This window comes from Stegodyphus dumicola, chromosome 2 (genome assembly GCF_044657685.1).
Source record: "Stegodyphus dumicola isolate Sdum_Otavi_A_Nest chromosome 2, ASM4465768v1".
Lineage (NCBI taxonomy): Eukaryota > Metazoa > Arthropoda > Arachnida > Araneae > Eresidae > Stegodyphus > Stegodyphus dumicola.
Window position 1 is genome coordinate 68,309,247 of NC_140769.1, and position 20,160 is coordinate 68,329,406.

The 20,160-nt window shown below is 30.4% G+C and overlaps 1 protein-coding gene across 3 annotated transcripts in view; it reads left to right on the forward strand.

Moving 5' to 3' along the window:
- Positions 1 to 20,160, forward strand: part of LOC118188363 (CDK5 regulatory subunit-associated protein 3) — a 59,307-nt gene that overhangs the window by 17,650 nt on the left and 21,497 nt on the right. For all 3 annotated transcript variants that reach the window (XM_085810747.1, XM_085810748.1, XM_085810746.1), the window contains exons 6-10: positions 4,682 to 4,771; positions 8,714 to 8,850; positions 9,665 to 9,830; positions 13,449 to 13,538; positions 13,626 to 13,743. In XM_085810747.1, coding sequence (XP_085666873.1) covers positions 4,682 to 4,771; positions 8,714 to 8,850; positions 9,665 to 9,830; positions 13,449 to 13,538; positions 13,626 to 13,743 — 601 coding nt within the window. The remainder of the gene's footprint in view (positions 1 to 4,681; positions 4,772 to 8,713; positions 8,851 to 9,664; positions 9,831 to 13,448; positions 13,539 to 13,625; positions 13,744 to 20,160) is intronic.

Genomic DNA, 20,160 nt, shown 5'->3' on the forward strand with positions numbered 1-20,160 from the left:
AGTTCTGAATCTGACTCCTAAGGATGAATGCAAAGTTGCTGGTTATGCTTTTCACCCCCCCTTCCCCGTATTTGGTTACATTAGTGGATACTCTGGGAAGACGATGTATAGGACGTGCTTGAGCAGTTTATCTCAGTATTTCACTGTATTTCCAGGGAAATAGAGTATTGCAAGATCTGCTTATTGTTAAACTAAAATGTTAGGAATTCTAAATTTTGTTTTCTTGAAGTTGTGGCTCAGTTTGATTAAAAAGAAGTACCAGAGCTCATCTTATTTAGGGCTCCAGTGCGCTCCGGCTAGAATTGTAAATTTATCTTAAAAATTGAGAAGTACCGGAGTGGGCCTCCAGCGCAATTTAAGCACTGGAAGATGTCGTGTAAAATTAAAAATGTGAAATAACAAAAACACTCATGACCTTGAAGAAATAGATTGTGTTTTGCAGTTGTGTTGAACTGTCACAGTAGATTACTCTAACTTCTACTCTGCATTTATTTACAATTCTTCTTCCACTTAGGAGATACATATTTTAACTTACAAGTTTTCTACCACCTAGCAGATGCAATTACAAGTTTCTGCCACTTGGCAGATACATAATATCATTAGACATTTACTTATGCGATTAGTGTTGAGATGCCCGAAATCCTGATATGTCCGCTCCCTCCAAGTTCTGTAGTGCAACTAAACTACTTTTATGCATGGTGTGCCTTCTAGCAAAAACCACCACAATTGAAGGAGACTATATATCCTCAGAATCAACCAAAAAAGTTCAGTGTTAACATTAATTGTGTTTTATTAAATGTTTCTTTTTACATAAGTTGTTTGAGCAATTATTATTATTTTTATTTCTTTCTCTTTATATAGAGACTTATTTCTTGTTCGGTTAGAAAATTCCATTGTTTAAATCCTTTAATTACTATCTTGAAAATTCCCACTAATAGTCAACGGAAATATTTTGATCCTCAATAACCTCTTTTTATCAATTTTTTTATTATTTATTGTGATACTTTTTGGATTTAAAACAATATTGTAGAATTCACTGTTCATTTATTAATTGATGACTGGTGCATGGTCATCACAATGGAATACTTCAAAATATCTGCAGATACATCCTCTTATGTTTTTGTATTGCTCCACATAACAAATTTTAAAGTATTTTAAGACCTCTTAGATGGTCTTATTGCTGCACCAAATTTAAAAAGGTTATTTTATGAACTTAAAATGCATTCTTTGGGTGCAAAACTCTGATATCCATTGACTGAATGATGAATAAACAGCTTTGAGGAAAGGACAACATAGAGATGTTACCTTTTATTGAAATTTTACTATTAATAAAATAGTAGTATAATAATTAATTGAACAAAATAATAAGCTAGATCAAATCAGAAAGTTAGAAAAGAATGGAGTTCATAATAACACATCCTGAGTTTAAGTTCATCAGAATCTTAACTCATTTTTCCTTCTTCCCTGGTTACACCAGCAAGAAGAAATCAGAGGGCAAAATATTCTGCTCCAAACCAGTGGCGGCTCGTAATAAGCACTGTGGAACTCCAGCACCCCCTATTTTCACTTATTATTATTTTTAATATTTAATATAGTGTGCCCTTTAGTCTTTCTTTCTTTATACTTTTACAATACATAATTCTTAAGCTTAATGTCAGTTGCCATCCCCTAATTTTTGAAAAAGTAGCTACTTTGTGAAAAGTGCCTTACTGAAATTCAATCAACATCAAATGCAGATCCCCCCCCCCAAAAAAAAAATTGCAAAAGCAACAGGAATTTAAAAAAAAAAACTATATGATGATAATTTCAAGTTTTGGTTAGAGCTTTTTTGATTAGATGCCTCATGTTGAAATAATATACAACTAAATGCAATCCAGAGAAAATAGTGTGTTGTTTAAAGTTAACGAATATATAACAAATTTCGAAATTGCTATTTTAGAATTAAGAAATTCAAAGTACTGTAAGAATTTTTCAAAGACACTGATGGCAGAAGCTAAGGAAATATGTGACTTTATACTATGTATTGATATGATGCACAGATATTCTTCCACTAAACACTTAGCAGCTGCTAAATTGTTAAACAAGAAATTCTTCGCTAGTTTTAGGAATGAACATTCTACAGAAGAAATAGTACTGACCACTGAAGCATATTTAATGATTGACAAAAAAAAAAAAGCTTGAAACTGAACTAAAAGTATTCTATAGTCAAAAGTCGTTAATCCGGACTCGTCGGGACTTCGGCGATTCCGGATTATCGATTTTTCCGGATTATAGATCATCAGTTTAAATCTGGTAAGATAGCATGCAGAAATTATGAAATTAAAAATATGAAACGTAATTTATGAAATAAAGAACAATTATGATCTAAAGGGTATCAAAATTTACAAAAAAAAAAAAGCTTAATATTTATTTGTTTACTTTACTTTTTTCGCTATCGGAAGCGAATTATAATGACGAGGAATTTGATTTAAATCATATCAAAGATGGAGTACATCGAGATGAAATACTACATTTAGTAAGGAATTATAAGCCAAATAAATAAAAACATCTGCCTTGAAGATAAGGATAGTGCTGACAGATCAACTTCCAATTCAATGCGCGCCGCGGCGTTCCCCCGCCGCAGAGCAGCGTCAAATTGATAAACAGATTTCGGAATGGTTAGATAAACAAAGGATATGCCTTTATCCATTTTTTGCAGCAATTCCACTTTTTGTTTAATGGACTTCGAAACATACTTTTGCTTTGTAGATCCTTTAAATATTAGTAAATATATATTGGAAATTCTATTTACATAATCGAAAGTTCAAGCTTACTTTTATAAAATTGCTCTAAGAGTCTGCAAAAAATAATAAGCCGGATCCAATTTAAAGATTAAGGAACAACGCAATCTGCAACATTAAATGAATTAGATAATTTTAGCTTAGCTTATACCATCCGTTATACATTAAATGCGCATGCATAAACGTATTTTGGGCATGCGCACACACATATTTGCAGCCGTAAAGGTCTTATGCGCATGCGTCAACGTGACGCATGTGCAGAAAGTTTGTAGCTTTGAGGTCCGGATTATAGATCATTCTAGATTATGGGTGTCCGAATTAACGACTTTTGACTGTATTGTAGGTCTGATATCCATGAATACTGCAAATTAATTGAGCTACTGAAATTTATCTTTGAAAATAATCTAGATGATGTTCTTAGAAATTACGAAACAGATAAAAATTTTCTTGAGAGTTTCCATGATTACATCAGAGGCAGAACGCTGCTTTTCATTATTTAAAAGAATGAAAACTTTTCTAAGAAGCACTAGGAATTCAGAAAGACTAAATGTGCTTGCACTGATTTCAATAAAAAAAAATTTCCTCAGTTGTCATCCAGAGATCAAGGAGAAAATTATTGATTTTTTCGCGCAAATTAAAACAAGAACAATGGATTTCAATTTTAAATGAATATACAAAGATTGAACTGTAACAATTTTGGTTAAAGTAATTAAGAAATGTTTAATTTTTTTCTGGAAGTCTTCATGAAGTTTCAAAATAAATTTTCTTTTTATAGTTTATTTCCTTTTAGACAATTTTTTAAACAAAGGTTACATTTTTTTGGAACAGCACCCCCACTAATTTTAGGCACGAGCCGCCACTGCTCCAAACAAACATGGGTCTTTTGGCTTCACTTATTGTGTACAGAGCTAATTAAATAGAAAAATGCCCCACTACACAAAACCACTCAAGGGTGAAAAGTGTAGTTCATTAGATGGCGAGCTTATAAAAAAAAAAGCCATGTGCAGGAGGATTCAATACTGTTGTGGTTAATGATGTTGGAAAAAGAACCTTCGAGAGAAAATCTGATGTATGTTCTATTTACCTTTTCTTGAAAATCATTCTCTATTCCTGTGTTATGTGAAAAAAGAAAATTTCAGTTGAGAAAAAAAGAAACCTTTTTGTGTGAAGTCCATATTGGACTTTCAGATTTTAAATGTTGTACTGTATCAAATTTTATCTTTTGTTTGTGTATTCCTAAATTAACCTTCTTTTTTATTTAGACAGAAAGTTAAATAGTTTTTTAATAATAATCTGCTTTAATTTAAATTTTTTGTAGTTAATTTTGATGCTCTTCATTGTATTTCTTTATGTACAATCAATATTCTTGTTTTATTAATGTGCTAATTTCATTAGGACAGGTTTTAAAAAATGAAGAAATAAAAATTATAAACACTAGTTTTAGGGTTTTTTTTTTTTTTTTTTTTTTTTTTTTTTTTTTTTTTTAAGTGCTGAATAACTTGTTTAAAAAATTGATGAGTAATTTTTCAGTTTTAATCTTGATTTACATTAGTGTTCGAAGTTACTAAGTTAAATCAAGATTTAACTTCTTTTTGCATTGATTAAGCTTCAAGTATGCTTTAAATTAAGCTAGATTAAGTTTCAATCCTTGCATATTTTTTATTAATGAAGAAAGATAACTGGATACTTGTAAAATATGTCAAGCACTTTATATGAAAATTACATGTATAGCTTCCCAAATTAGCTCAGTTTTTGATTATCAGTATTTTTAAATATCCGATATGTGTCGCTGTTTTACAAATTTAGTTACTCCCAGTATGCTTAAATATGTGTAAAATATTTTTTTGTTTTAAATATTAGTCAAATTAATGTTATCCATGAATTTTCATTTTCATTTACAGGAAAGTGCAAAGAAGGAGTTAGATTACGCAAAAAATGAGCATGCTATGAGAGAAAATTATGCAGCATCCTGTAAACAAATAGGAATTGAGGTTAGTTTATTAAATTCAACATTCCCCCCTTTCTTATTTGTTAATTTTATTATACTCAAAGATAGCAGAAAATTTAAAGATCATTTATTTTAATAAGTAAAAATTTTTCTAAAGATTGTTTATTTTGGTAAATTAACTTATACATGTAAAAACGTATGCTTAGAAATTCAAAAAGGCACACTATAAATTCCCAAATTAATAATAAAGGTAAATAAACAATGTATCAATAGCAGCAGCTCCTACTTGAATAGCTATTTTTTAATAGAGTGATTTTTAATAACAATCAGTGATCGTATAAATTTTTACAATATTATCAAATAATTTTTGGTTCTGCAATATGATATGAATTTTCAGTCAAGTAAAAATGCATACTCTTGTGTTATCCACCCAATCCTACCTCAAACTTGGCAATCATTAGCAGCTAACATGTGATACATTTATTAAGGAAATTAAAAATGCAGGAAACATCTATGATAAAAGTAAAACTTACGTAAAACAAACATCCATAATGAAATGCTTAAAATTTCACAAATTAATTAAATTATAATTGCAACAAACATCCATTATCACTTAACGTTCTGTTTTCTTGATCTTCTGTCCATGTTTGCAGGAATCTGTTTTAATTTTAAAAAAAGATCAGAGAATTTCAGAATTTTCTGCTTTGCAGAGTAAACTGACACTGCTCTTTGTACACATCTAGCATGTTTAACTTACAAAAGCATTAGAGAATTGCACAGATTAACTTAATGGAACACACTCCTTACTAGTAAGCAAAGTGCCATATTTCTAAAAAAATAATAACACTTTCTGTTTTGTTAGGAGGCTTTCTAAGGGGAAAAAAATCTGATGTGTACACCACATGACTTCCTTGTACGGAATATTAAATTATACGCATTTTTTCTTGAATTTAATTTAAACTTCTTAATTAAATTTACTTCGCCGACAGCGCATAAACCACAATAAAATAAATGCATTCTTTAAAATTCACTCTAGTATTTGTTTACCATAGCGGCACTCTGGCGCTAGATTCACTTAACAGTATTATATTTTGTTCATATTATAACTCATAATGCACAAAATTTATATCATTTAAAGAATAGAATTATCTAATCGTTGCCACATGTTCTATTCAAATACTATAATAAAGCTAGAATGATGTATAAAGGAAATTCAGCAAACAAAAACAAAAAAGAAACAGTTTTTCATAGACGATTGAGTATTTCTCATTCAATTAATTCAGTTCTCACTTCGCGAGAAGGCAAAAATACATAAAAACTCAAAATATCTATATTAAAAATTACGAAGTAAATCTTAAACACTTATTTCCTCAAAAAAATTCCAGAAAGGATTAAGCATGATTTAATTGGCAATAATAAATGAAGGCATTATCTTTGTTGTTGCAAAGCTAAGTTTCTCTAGATTGGCAACAAATCCACTAGTCTGCTGTTTCAAATGTAAACAATCAATGCCCGCCATAAAAAAAAAAGGCTTAGCGGCACTTAAACAACTTTAAAATTGTTTAGAATTCTAAAAATATTGCATACAGATTTATTAAAGCCTTAACTGAAACTAAACTAAAAACCTTAACTGAAAGTTGAAAACAACATAATTCAATCATTTTTAAAGCAAAAAATTTACAATTTACAAACATATAAGAGTAAAGAAACTGAGATCACAGAGTGGTAATATATATATATAAATATATTTATATATGTTTGGTGTGGCCGATTGCAATCAAAATACGAGGTGCACATCTACATGTTATAACAGTCCTATATACAAAATTTCAACGTTCTGAGGCTACTCGTTTTTGAGTTATGCGAGATACGTACGTACGTACATACATTCGTACAGACACCAAGAAAAATTCTCTTCAGAATTAATTTTAAAGCAGTTTTATAATTTTTTTTTGAGAAAACGAGTCTTTCATTCTGTCTTTACGTACAGATATCATGCAAAAACATCGTTAAATTGCATCCAATAGCGGTCAATATGGATATTTTCGTTGAAATATGCTGCCTGAAACTTTTCGGGATTACAATACTTCCTTTTTACTTTGTACAAGAAAGTAAAAAAAGAACACCACATGCTAATCTCAACTAATAGAAATCCCAAATATAACCCTCGAATTTCAAAACTGCATGAACTGCTACTACCGCTAATTGCATGTACAACCATTAAGGTGTTGCCAGATAAATGCATTTTCATAAAATTCTGGATTGCCTACTTTGGCAACATTGCACCTTGCCTGGTGATCTTCTCAAGATTGGCTGAATAATGCGATAGTACCAAAAATTCTAATATTCATTTCTGCTTAAATGAAATTCTTGTTAATGTATCAAGTAAAGGAAGAGAGTTGTGTGTTATAATCTGAAGAATGAACTTAATTATGAGGTAAACTTACCTCATATTACAAACCAAATTCTGAGTGACCAGAAGAAACATTTAGCTTGGTAGTATTTTGTCCTGATGATTAGAAGCCATACAGTATGCTGGCATTAATTCAGGATCAAAAAGGCAAGTGAGTTTTCTCACTAATACCTGTCACTGTCATATTTGTGAGGAAATATTTCAAGCATTAAGTGAATGAAACTAGACATATAAAATGAAATGGCCTGATTGCTGCCCTTCTACGTTGTCTAAATTTCACAAATGCATTATAAAGAGCAGTGAGATAAAATTAGGCCTTTTTAGAACTCCTAAAAAAAGCCATTATTAAATAGTATTTTCTTGATTATAATTTCAAAATGACCTTGTACCTTGATTTAGTACCTTGTGACTTGATTGTTTTTCTTGAAACACATATACTAGTTTAATTGTTTGAACACATTTCATGATGTGTGTCTGCATGCTTAGATGTGTTATGACAAATATTTTTGAATGTATGTAGGAATGCTACTTGGTGGGTTAAACAGCCTTCCAGCATTTGTTTGGTAACAATAATTCTTTACATCCTATGATCATTTAAAGCAGGTATAGACATTAAAAGTTACTGCAAATGAACCGAGATTGCTAAATTATGAAAGTAATTCATTATTTTTATCCAACATCTATCTTGTTTTCAAATTTCTACAATATGTACTGTGCAAGATTAAGGAATAAGAGTTTATTACTTTTTGTAAGAATGAACTCAAATTACTTGTTATCAACGTGCTGCATCATTTCAGTATAAAAATGTGTCTGAGAAAGTTTACAGTGATCTGATACTGAAGTACAGTTCAAGAGAATTGTTTTAAATATTCTTAAATTACTCCCATAGATAACCATTTGCAGCAAAATATACCAAAGCTCAGTCAATTGTTTTCGCAATTTAATTGTGTTTAAGAATTTTTTAGAAAATTTTTTATAGAAAATTGGGTTTTACTTTCACATTATTTTTGTCTTCCCTTCTCTAATAATTAAAGCAGAATTAAGTTCACCTGCATTTTTTTTTTTTTTTTTTTTTTTTTTTTTTTGTGTAGTGATAAGATCACTGTTAGTTCACTGTGCATCAAAATCCCAGTAACTGGCAACTGGCTAATTGCTTGGGCATTTCATGGAGTTTTTTTATATGACATATAAATGAGAACCAGTTTCCCTTAGAAAGTCTGCCCCTTTATAGTATAACCCTCAAGTGTTTTGTTGTATTTAAACGAATAAATAAACCTTAAATTCCTAGTTTTTCCACTGTATTTTTCTATAAGAAAGCTGGGTTTTTTGTGGGGGGGGGGGGGGAGTAGAAGTTCATTCATGATTGCTTGTAAAATATTATTAAGTTATTTTAACTTTAATAAGCTGGTATTCATTATGTTGATTTTGATCTAACATTTGTAATGGCATATTTTCTTTTGATTTGTTTGTCCTCCTTCCAGTGGTTTTTAAACTGGAACTTTTTTAGATGAGCAGATTAAAGTAATTGCTTATTGTTTTATGTTTTATTTTAAAAATTCTCTCTGTTTTTAGGGTAAAAATGTCAAAAAAGAATTGCTGTCTTTGTTAGATGAATTACCAGAAGCACTTGGATCGGTTGCTGTTTCTTCAAAAAAATTAGCTCTTGTTCGAAACTATTATGTATCTTTTCTAAAGTTTACTCTCAACAGGTAATGTCAAAAAATATAATATACATTGCATATTTTATCTTTTATTTTCTTTGGACATTATTCTGTTAATTATTTTATGGCAATATTTGTCTATTGATAAGAAATGTGTATTAATTACTAATTAACATCCATGTAAAAAACATCCATGTTTAGATGAAAATTTTATAAATTTTTACATTAAAAGAGGCTCATGGAACTTGATTATATATTTTTTTATATTTAATGGTTGATATTATGTTATTAAGCCATAAAATTATCTTTTAAAGATGTATATTATCAAGTATGTCTAAATAAACAGAATTGACTTATTGCCAGGCTAATTTTGCAGGTTGTTTACAAAAATTGTGATAGAATTTCATAAAGTTATGTAATTTTAGAGTTTTTTAGGATTTATTGTTTAGTATGCTGCCTTGTTAATATAGTGGCTATCAGTGCTGGTGGCCATATCATTGGGACCAGGTTCAAATCCTGGAGAAGGTTTTGAATGTTCTTAAATGTATTGTGTGTGTGCAGCATGGTGGGCACTCAAAATACCTGTGAGCTAAACATCTTCCTGAGAAGCTTGGAGGTATTTGTGCCCTGGGGCATTCTCCATGAAAATTGGAACATAGATGTACACTTAAGGCAGTGGGAACTCTATCTGTAAAACATTTAATGAAGTTCTTATGTTCTGCCCACCTCTTCCTGTCTTGCCCTGTGTCAGTTGGAGTTTGGGTAGTGTTTTATCATGTCTGTGTAAATTATTGAAATTTAACCTACATGGTTTTATTAAAAGAAACCTCTATAAAATATTTTATTTTGCTGATATTTCCAGGGATGTGGAGAATACTTGCCTTCCTGTCTTAAAGCATATCATTGAAAAGGGTAATACCACTACTTTTGAGTGGAGAACTGGTGAACCACCTGATGTGGTTGAAGTCACAACTCCTGTCATTCCTTTAGATGTTGAATCGGGAAGTACTGAAGCACCAGATGACCAGGTCTGATTTGCAATGCATTTCTTTTTTTTTCCCCCATATTCTTCTGATTTGGTAAATTTTGATAATATATTATCAGTGATTTATAAATGTGAAAAAAATGTCACATTTTTTAAAATTGTTGATGTTTAAAAATTGAGCTTTTTTCCCCCACTGAAAGTATTAATTATTTCTCAGAATTTTACTCATATATGATAACTAGGCAGCAGAACTCTTAATTATATTGCTTTCCAGTTTTTTCCACTTTCCAATAAGCAATATTTTTTCTTGTTTGGCCAAAATCAGCACATTTTACTATGTATCTTTCTTGTAGCAGTATTCATGGAATTATTTTTCTGTTTTTCAATATTAAATTGAATGTAAAAAATCAAAATTAATTGCCCCTGTATTCCCGTAATTAATAAAATGCAATAAAAAATAAAATTTTGTGCCCCTATGTAATGTATAATAAAATATACCCAAACTGAATCCTTTTAAAATTTTTAGAAAGGTGTCACCAAATGGTTCAAACTGCTATAAGCTGAATTATCCTGATGTTAATTCATAGGAGACTACTCTTTTCATAATTTTCATCGAGTTTAATGAAAACTCAAGGCACAGTTTCTCTTAGAAAGTTTGCCCTGAAAGTGCTTCTAAAATGATACTCAGCTTTCTTGTTTTACTTGTAATAAAACACTTTTAGCTAAACTTCCATCTTATCAAGTCTTTCATTTTATTTCTGAAGCATAACTGATAAAATTAGAATTAAAATTTTTTGGCAGATGAAAATTATATTTGTTATTTAATGGTATGAATTTTTAAAATTATTTTTTATAATTAGTGTCATAATCAGTACATAATAAAAAATCTGTATGAAGATGTGTTGCATATGGCAGAACTAAATAATAAAAATGTATAAAAGTTTATTTCTAAGAAATATAAAGTAATACAGAAACTTGCTAAACAAAGGATTATTTTAATGCTGCAATCATTTTTCTTAAAAACAGTTATTTGTTTGTGAGGAGAAAAAAACTGCATTTACTGTTGCATTATATAACTATTAAAAACTATATTTTATTGTTAATTATAAGTACATAATTAGAAATGCCTGTGAAAATTTCCATGCAAAAAATTTTTCTAATTAATGAGTGAAATTTGTAACATTTTCTCAAAGGTGTAAACATTAGATAATATATAAACAAATGATGATTTTAATAATAACAAGTAAATAAGGAGATTTTTACATTTTTAAGAAATATTTATAATTACATTTTTATTTTATTCATTTATTTATTTGTATTTTTTCAGGGCTGAAAAATAGTTATTTTTAATGATCTGCTTGTGATGAATAATGACAGTGTTAGTGATAAAATGGAACTTTTATCAGTTATGCTATGAATGGAAAGAAATAATAGTTTACAGGGGCATTATTTTTAATTGGTTTCAGTTTCAATGTTATGGCTTTTACACACTTACGCAGTTATGAATTTATATAAGTCTGCACTTATTATGTAAATTAGGGGTTAATCATGCTGAGCAACAAGCCACCACATGTACTATATGGACATGGCTGTGCAAAATGTTCTAATAGCAATAGTTGCTTAAGATACTCAATTAGCAGAATCAACACTCTGAAATGCAAAGGTACACAAATGTGAGGCAAGCTCAAATAATTTTATGACAAGCTCTAACTGTCCCAATGGCATCATTGTCTGCTATCCAACATTCTACAGCCTCATCATGTAACTCATGACGTCTTACACCATCTCAGGGTGCTTGGCTGAGGGAAGCTTGCACTAATAGTGACCTTTAGAACATCTGCCTTTAACATTAGATCATCTACTGGGTCATCTGGAGTTGTGTAATAGTTGATCATCATGACTGCCAGCCGGTTGGCATCACGTGGTGTTCAGCGATGAATCCAGCTTCAATCTTGGAGCAGATCACCATCGGGTCTGTGCCAATGCTTGTTTTACAGACAGAATAATTATAAAACCAGAGTCATACAGCCTGGGATGGTGTAGAGCGTTATCTCTTATGACATCAGGTCAACTCTAGTCATTCTGCATACAACTTTAACAGCTCAGCAATATGTAAATGATATCATGCTGCTAAATGTGTTACCCTTCATGACACACTGTCCTGGAGTCATTTTCCAGCAGGATAATGCTAGATCCCATATAGTTAGCTTATCTCTGGACTTTCTCCGAGCTGTTGATACTCTTCCTTGACTAACATCTTCACCTTCTTTTGTCAGTTGAGTATGTATGGGATATAACAGGCTATCAGATTTGGTCACTCCAAAATATTGCAGATCTGGAGCAACAGCTGAGGAATCTTTGGCATAATGTATTGCAAGATGAGATTAGGAATCTTTATCACTTCTTATCTCAATATTTACAAGTATGCATCACTGCCAGATGATCGCTAATTATTGATTTTGAACATTAACTCAGCAGTTGCTGGGGACTGGTGGGTCCTATAGCCTTGAATTTTTAACCATTTCGTTACTTGTATATGAGTTTTAAACATATTTAATTTCAATGAAAACAGTCACTTCTTGGTTTACATGCACAAGGTCATTGCATTTGGCCATTTGTTACATTGCTTGCTACTAAGTATCACAACAATATTTTTATGCATGAATAATAGACAAAGTACCAAAACATTGTATTATCTGAAATTATTAGTTCAGATAATAAAAGATTAGACTTATTAGTTGAGATAATAAAGATTAGACAGATTAGTTCAGATAATAAAAGATTAGACTTATTAGTTGAGATAATTTTATTATCTGTCTACATGTCTAGGATCAGTGTTTAAAGACAAAAAGTGTATAACAGCCATAGTCAAATTATTTGTTGTGTTTAAATAAGCTCATTCAGGGAAGTGTGTACTTTTTTATTTCATTTTAATTTATCATATTTAATTGCCATTTTTACTTGATGGTAATTCAGATTTTTTTAAAAAAAAGTAGGATCATATAATACCTTTGAGAATATAATATTATAATATATTTTTGCCAGCTTTTAGAAAAAAGGCAATGTTTTCTAATGCTTTTTTTTTTTTTTTTTTTTTTTTTTTTTTACTAAATGACCTAACATGAGCATGAGATACAAAGCAAAGCATAAGATAAGACAAAACATGAATACAAGACAAATGTGACTTTCAAAACTAGTCAAAATGTAGATAAATTACTAAGTCTTCCATTATAGATCATTATTGGTCCCTCAAAACTTTTTCCTCTCTAGTTTTTCTTCTGATAAAGATATCGTAAAATCAGGTAAAACAGATGACTTAAATTTAATTAAAACCTTTCATATTCATCACTGTAGGACAAATTTATTGAGTATTTAGAAACTTTGTCTCATTAATTGTTCTTCTTTTGCCTCTATATTCGTTGAGTATATAGTGTTGTATGTGTATTTCTATTAAAAACAAAATAAGAAGAGTGCATGTACTGCTTTCAATTTTAAAAGAAAGATATCAGATCTCTCTTGACATCCATAACATAATTTTATTTGAAGCCACTTCCATATTATTAATTTCTGTTTAAATTTTACATGCAGATTGTACAAAAATATATTTATAAGCTATGAACTTAAAGTATTTTAAACTGTTTTGAATTATTTCCCGTTTAAGATCGATTTTGGAGATTTTGGTGCACCATCAGAATCAGGCGATGACAGAAGTTCGAGTTCACCAAATGGAGATTTTGTGCACGTTGACCGAGTAAGCAGTGTTCTTTATTAAGATGCTTTGTATTACATTAAAGTTTATTGAATTAATTTTCTAATTCTTATGAATTCACAACTACAGGAAGAATGTAAGTTAGATAATGGAGATCAGATTGATTTTGGTGATTCAGATATTAATTGGGACATAACTGTTGAAACACCAGGAATTACTGTCCTTGAAACACCAAGTGAAAATGAAGGTAATTTTCTGTTATTTTTTGCACTTTTAGTAACTCAGAATTATATTTTTAAAAGAAAGGGGTTATACCATTTTTATTTTCATTTCCTTTTTCTTTATTAGTTTTACTTCTTAAAAATTGAGAGAAGAAAATTACAGAATGTGTACTGTTTCTGAAAAGATGAGCACATCATATTAAAAAGTACATGTAAATAGATATGTTTATGTTGCTGTATTCTATATTTTAAACACATTTATTAAAGTTATTAATTTTAAGACTCTTATTTTACCTTGTGTAGTGTATTTTGCTATCTTAGCATGCTTTTTATGTTGTTGCCATAAATCGGGAGTTTCTAAACTCATACGATGAAAAAGAAAAGGGAAAGTATGTTATAAGAGAAATATGCAAGTACATGGAATAATTTGTTTTTATTATGATTTTATTGTAATTATTTACTAATCTAATGTAGTTATTAAACAGGGTAATTATATTCAAGAATAAATAATATTGTATGAAAGTTTTAGCCAACAATTTGATTTCATACACATGCAATTTAAACTGTGAAAACTTCTTTTACCAGGTAATAGCATATTATCATCAATTCCATTTAACCTATCTTAGTAAAATTTTTGTATGTTCATATCCTTCCAACATCAGCATTAGATTATATTGTGCTGTTTATTAATAATATTACTCAAGAATTTTCTTCCTTTGCAGGGATATTTTTATGGAGGGCGTACCAAAACAAACTATTCTATATTTATGTTACATACAAAGAAAGCAACATTTAAATCATAGCATGAGTTGATAGAAGCATCCAAATCCCATCATCCATTGTATAGTTTAGATTTTTCAAAATTCAAAAGTTGTGCGAAGTTCTAGTCATGCACAATGAAATATTTATATATCACTATCTTAGTCCCTAAAAACCTTCTTATATGCCATTCAGGTATTGCTAGAATTCTAGTCATTCATAATGCAACATTTATGTATCACCATCTTAGTCACTAAAAACCTACACATGTGCCGCTCAGATATTGCTAGAAACATGTATGTCATATGTTCAAAGCTATTAGGACCACTAAAGAGTTAGTTTAAAGGAAGCAGGGTGAGCAAGTTACTTAACAATTCTGGTAGATTTCGTTAGATGACATACTGAAGTACTGTGGTACTTAAGGTTGCCATGAGGTGATACTGGTAATCCAAGTACTACTGAAATTGCAATAATTTTTATTAATTAACTCTTCTACTAAACTTGAAATTAACATTAAATTAAATTAGAAAATAAAATTGATCTTTGAAACATGTTGAATCAAAATATTTAATAGTTTTTTTAGTTAGGGTTTGAAAAATTTGAGTAATGAAACAGGTATGAAGATTCAAGATTTTGAATCATTTCCAAGATTTGTAGGATTCAAGAGTTTGATTTTCTTGTCAAATACATTTGAATGCAATATAATTAAACTGTAGTGCAAAATAAATTAATACAGTGATTTAAGTGGTAGAAACCTTTCCAGTAAGTTGGGTGCACATTTAAAGTTTTGTGTTTACCACATTCAGTTGCTGACATTGAGCGCCTTTTTTCTGTATTTTACATTTTTCAAGAGAATTATTACTGTTTTATTTATTACTGCACAAAAACAAGAGATTTGGTGAAAAGAGAAATTTGAACAGTACCTTAATTATAAAATATTAATTAAAATATGATAATAAATGTTGATTAATTGCAAATTTCCCCAATATATTAGTAACAAAATTGGAATAATTAATAATTTTCTCTTATGACTGACAATGTAAAAAATTATATTAATCTTTATTTGATTGAAGATGAAATATAATCATGTAATTTTTAATAGCTGTAAATCTTATAATTTTTAATAAACTGTAAATCTTATAATTTTTAATAAACTGTAAATCTTATAATTTTTAATAAACTGTACCTATTACTTTTAATGATTTCATATTAACTTTTCAGCAAAAAATATTTAAATTTTAGCAGTTTTATTACACTTTTGAATTTTTAAATACATAAAAACATTTCACACAACACATAATGAGATATTTATTTTAAATATTTAAATCATTCCTTTAATTAGAATTTATGGTTAAATCTTTTAAACATTTTTTTTTCTGTAGTATTCCGAGCTTAACTCATAATTTTAATATTTGATTATCAATTAAAGGTATAATCGGGATACCTTGGATGAGCATCTGCTCTGGCAACTCATGCATATTAGTGTACTCTGCATAGTCATGCAGATGTGGATGTTTTTCATCCACAACTGTAAATTCGGCATCTTCTAAGCACTCATTATGTATTTAGTTTTTACAAGATTTTTTTTTTTTTTTTTTTTTTTTTATGCTGACTCTGCATTGTAACTTTCCACTCATTCTTTTTATTATACCATTTGGTAGAATGGACACATTCCTCTATAATATGCATCTTAGTTGTTGATGCGCCAATGCTTATCTTGAGAATTGTGTTTTGTTAGAGGTGCTTTAAATCGTTGGCCTCTTCCATTTCCATGCACATTATCAGGGATGCTACTTTAGCACGTGCCTATGCATTTAAAACTGAGGAGGGCGGAAAGAATTATTATGTAGTTTTTTATAGTTAAATCTTTATTAACTATTTTTAATATGTAGCTATGCAGTGAATCATTGATTTTAAAATCAAGAATTCAAAGTGAAACAAGTTATGCTTGTTATTTTCTGTGTCTTTCTTCTGATCCTTCATTGTAAGTGAACTGTGCATGCTGACAAGCTTATCACATCAGTCTATAAAAATTTTTACATGGCCAAAGGGATATTCTCTATGTCCCTTCTTTTCCTTTGAAGTGTAAAATAATGGGCAAGTTTTGTGCTCTGGCCTGTTATTGCATTACAGCTATAAGGACAGATTCTTCATTGTTTGTAATTTAATTTAGACCAATTTATTATGATTTTTAGTATACTAGAGCTAGTTTTTCTATCTTCACGTTTGCATTGTACTATGCATTTAATTTAAGACAAATTTCTACATGATAGTATATTATACAGTACAAAGTCTTTCATCCGGACTCCTCGGGACTTCGGCGATTCCGGATTAGGGGATTTTCCGGATTATAGATCATCAATTTAAATCTGGTAAGATGGCATGCAGAAATTATAAAATTAAAAATGTGAAACCTTAATTTATGAAATAAAGAGCAATTATGATCTAAAGGGTATCAAAATTTACAAAAAAAAGCTTAGTATTTATTTGTTTACTTTATTAAACATTTCTTTCACTGTAAGTTGTATAAGTTGTTGGTAGTGGAGATAAAGGCAAAGGATATTTTGCTTTCCTTTAATAAAGCTAAGACTAATCTAAATAAAATTCATGCTTTATTTCGTAAATTAAAATAAGTGAGCTAACACTTTAGCCTTTGCATTTAAAATCATTTGATTGAAAGCAAACTAGCATTAAACTAGCAAACTGCTAATGCATAATAACATAAGAGAACAAGAACATTCGCCGATACCGGCGTACATATATATAATACTCGGCCAACCTGCCGATTGACCTCCGATCAAAATTTGCATGTGAAAAACTAAAGCCAACAAATGGCCCTCTTTTCCTCATGCAAAGACAAAAACAAAACTTACACAAAATTACAGAAGTTCATAGTTCAATTCTATTATACGAAAACACTTCTTGTCTTTAAACACTGAAAATATCTAAACAAAACTTTCTTAAATTAACAGCAGTCGCCACTTTTGTAAATAAGTCAGCAGTATTTAATTTACTGGTGATAAATTCATGGTCAAACACTCCATCATTTACTAGTCTTCTAACAAAGTGATATTTTATGTCTATGTGCTTAGTTCGGCAATTTTCTATTGGCGATCTAGAAAAATCAATGGCAGACTTGTTATCACAAAATAGTTTACATTCTCTTAAATTAAACTTTAAAATTTTATCTTGTAAGACATTTTTCATCCTCATTAACTACAGCTAAAGACATACGTATATCGTTTATTTCTTCAAAATTTGTCATTAAATTTCTATTATTACAGAAATGAGTTGTAGCTGCAGTATCTACGACCCAATTAAATTTATCTGCGTTAGCTCCTTTATCTGTAGTTGTTACATAATTTTCTACTAACATTAATTCTTTATCTTTAAACTGTCCATTTTTATTATCTATTTTAAACTTCTGATTTTTACTTACATTTTCTTTACATTGAGCGATTAAATGCCCAAATGTATGACATCTGAAACAAGGTCCTGTTCTCATATTCCCCATTTTTTTCTTAGATTTAGTTTTATTTTTAACTTTATCTTTCCCTGCATTTGAACTAATAGTATTAAACACGCTTACCTTGCTGTCTTCTAAATCAGCATTTACCTGGCAAAGTCGGCTTTCTTTCCTTACCAGTTCTTCAGCAATTCTTTCCAGCGTAAAATATTCGTCCTTCCACCCTATAGATCAACTGTACAATGCCGGAGTATTCCTGGGGTAATCTCCTTATTGCCTGAAATCCTTTAAAAAGATCTGCCAAGTTGTGACCACCTTCAGCCAACTTCTTTGCAGTCATTCTTATCCTCGCGATGAATAATCCTATGTCTTCATTTGGCGTATATCTAATACTAAAAATTCATCCAGTAACTGAATTATCCTTGCTTTTGTTTTGGGTTCGAATTGCTTCTTTAGAACTTCCCATGCTTCTTTACCACTTGAACATTCTTGTATCAGCGGCCTGAACTCAGTTTTAATTCCATAATATAATGTAGTGAAGGCTCTGTTCTCTTTCAGCGTGAATTCCTGCTTTTCATGCCTTGTTGCACTTTTATCTAATTCTTCGTCTTTATCCTCTATGAAGCTCCAACAATTTCTATCCAACAACAGCATTTTCATGTCGACTTTCCATCGATCCCAGTTGTCAAGGTTTAACAGCTCAAAACCTTCAGGTATTAATGACATCTTCAATTAAGTGTGAGCACAACAACTTGAACAAACTTCTAAGACAGGTCAGCTTCTTTTCGTGGATAACGGCCCTTTTCACTTACATTCCTTCAATGCTGAGTTGAACTGGATGACTGATTAGCTGTTGGCACTGGGCCCATAACCCTGTTGGTAGTGGAGATAAAGGCAAAGGATATTTTGCTTCCCTTCAATAAAGCTAAGACTAATCTAAATAAAATTCATGCTTTATTCCATAAATTAAAATAAAAGAGCTAACACTGTAGCCTTTACATTTAAAATCATTTGATTGAAAGCAAACTAGCATTATGCTAATGCATAATAACACAAGAGAACAAGAACATTTACCGATACCGGCGTATACAGTGGTGGCCAAAATTGTGGACACTTTTGGAAATTTTTATGTTTTTGAACTTTGTATGCTTATAGAAAACATTACGTTTCACAAAATGCAAACTTGTATATATCATTTTAAAGAGAATTTATTACTGAATTCAACACAAAACACAAAATTCAATTATTTGCAATACAAAAAAAGTTAAACGATAATAGTTATCGATATACATTAGATAGTGATGATTGCAGTGAGTTATCAGTACTTAGTAGGGTACCCTTTATTTTTGATTACAGCTTCACATAGACGTTTCATTGAGCTGACAAGAGTTGTAAGCTCTTCTTTTGTTATTACATGATGCCAGGAAACAATTATAGCCTCAATTAGTTCCCTTTTATTTGATGGGCGCCTCATTCGGACAAGAGTTTTCAAACGGTGCCACACATTTTCGATAGGATTGAGGTCAGGACTATTTCCTGGCCATGACAACAATTTAATGCTCTTTGTACGAAACCACTCTTTCGATACTTTGGCCGTGTGGCAAGTAGCAGAATCCTGCTGAAAAATAAACAAAGCATTGTTGGGAAAGAGATCTCTGATGGAAGGTAGAAGTTTTGGTTCTAGAATAGTGTCAATGTATTTTCTGGCATTCAGTGTCCCATCGATGACACAAAGGCAACCAATACCATCTGCTGACATGCATGACCAAATTATAACACTAACTGGGTTCTTCACAGTTGCTTGAATGCAGTCAGGATGTAGCTCTTCTCCTATTTTACGTCTTACATATTTTCACCCATCACTACCGAATAACGATATCTTAGTTTCATCACTCCATATAACTTGTGACCACTGATCATCTGTCCAATTAATGTGTTCCTTTGCCCACTGTAGTCTTTTTTTTTTTTTTTTTTTTTTTCATTGCTGAAAATTAAGATAAGGCTTTTTCGTGGAATTCTACCTCTCAGTCCAACATCTGTTAATCTTCTCCTGATTGTTCTCGAACTGATAGAAACACCAGCATCATTCAGATCACTTCTGATGGCCGCTGATGACATTTTTCTATCTTGGAGACATAGTCTTTTTATTCTTCTGCCATCAATAGATGTGGTGCACCTTTTTCGGCCTTTTCCTTCTTTGTTTTTTATTGAATTTGTC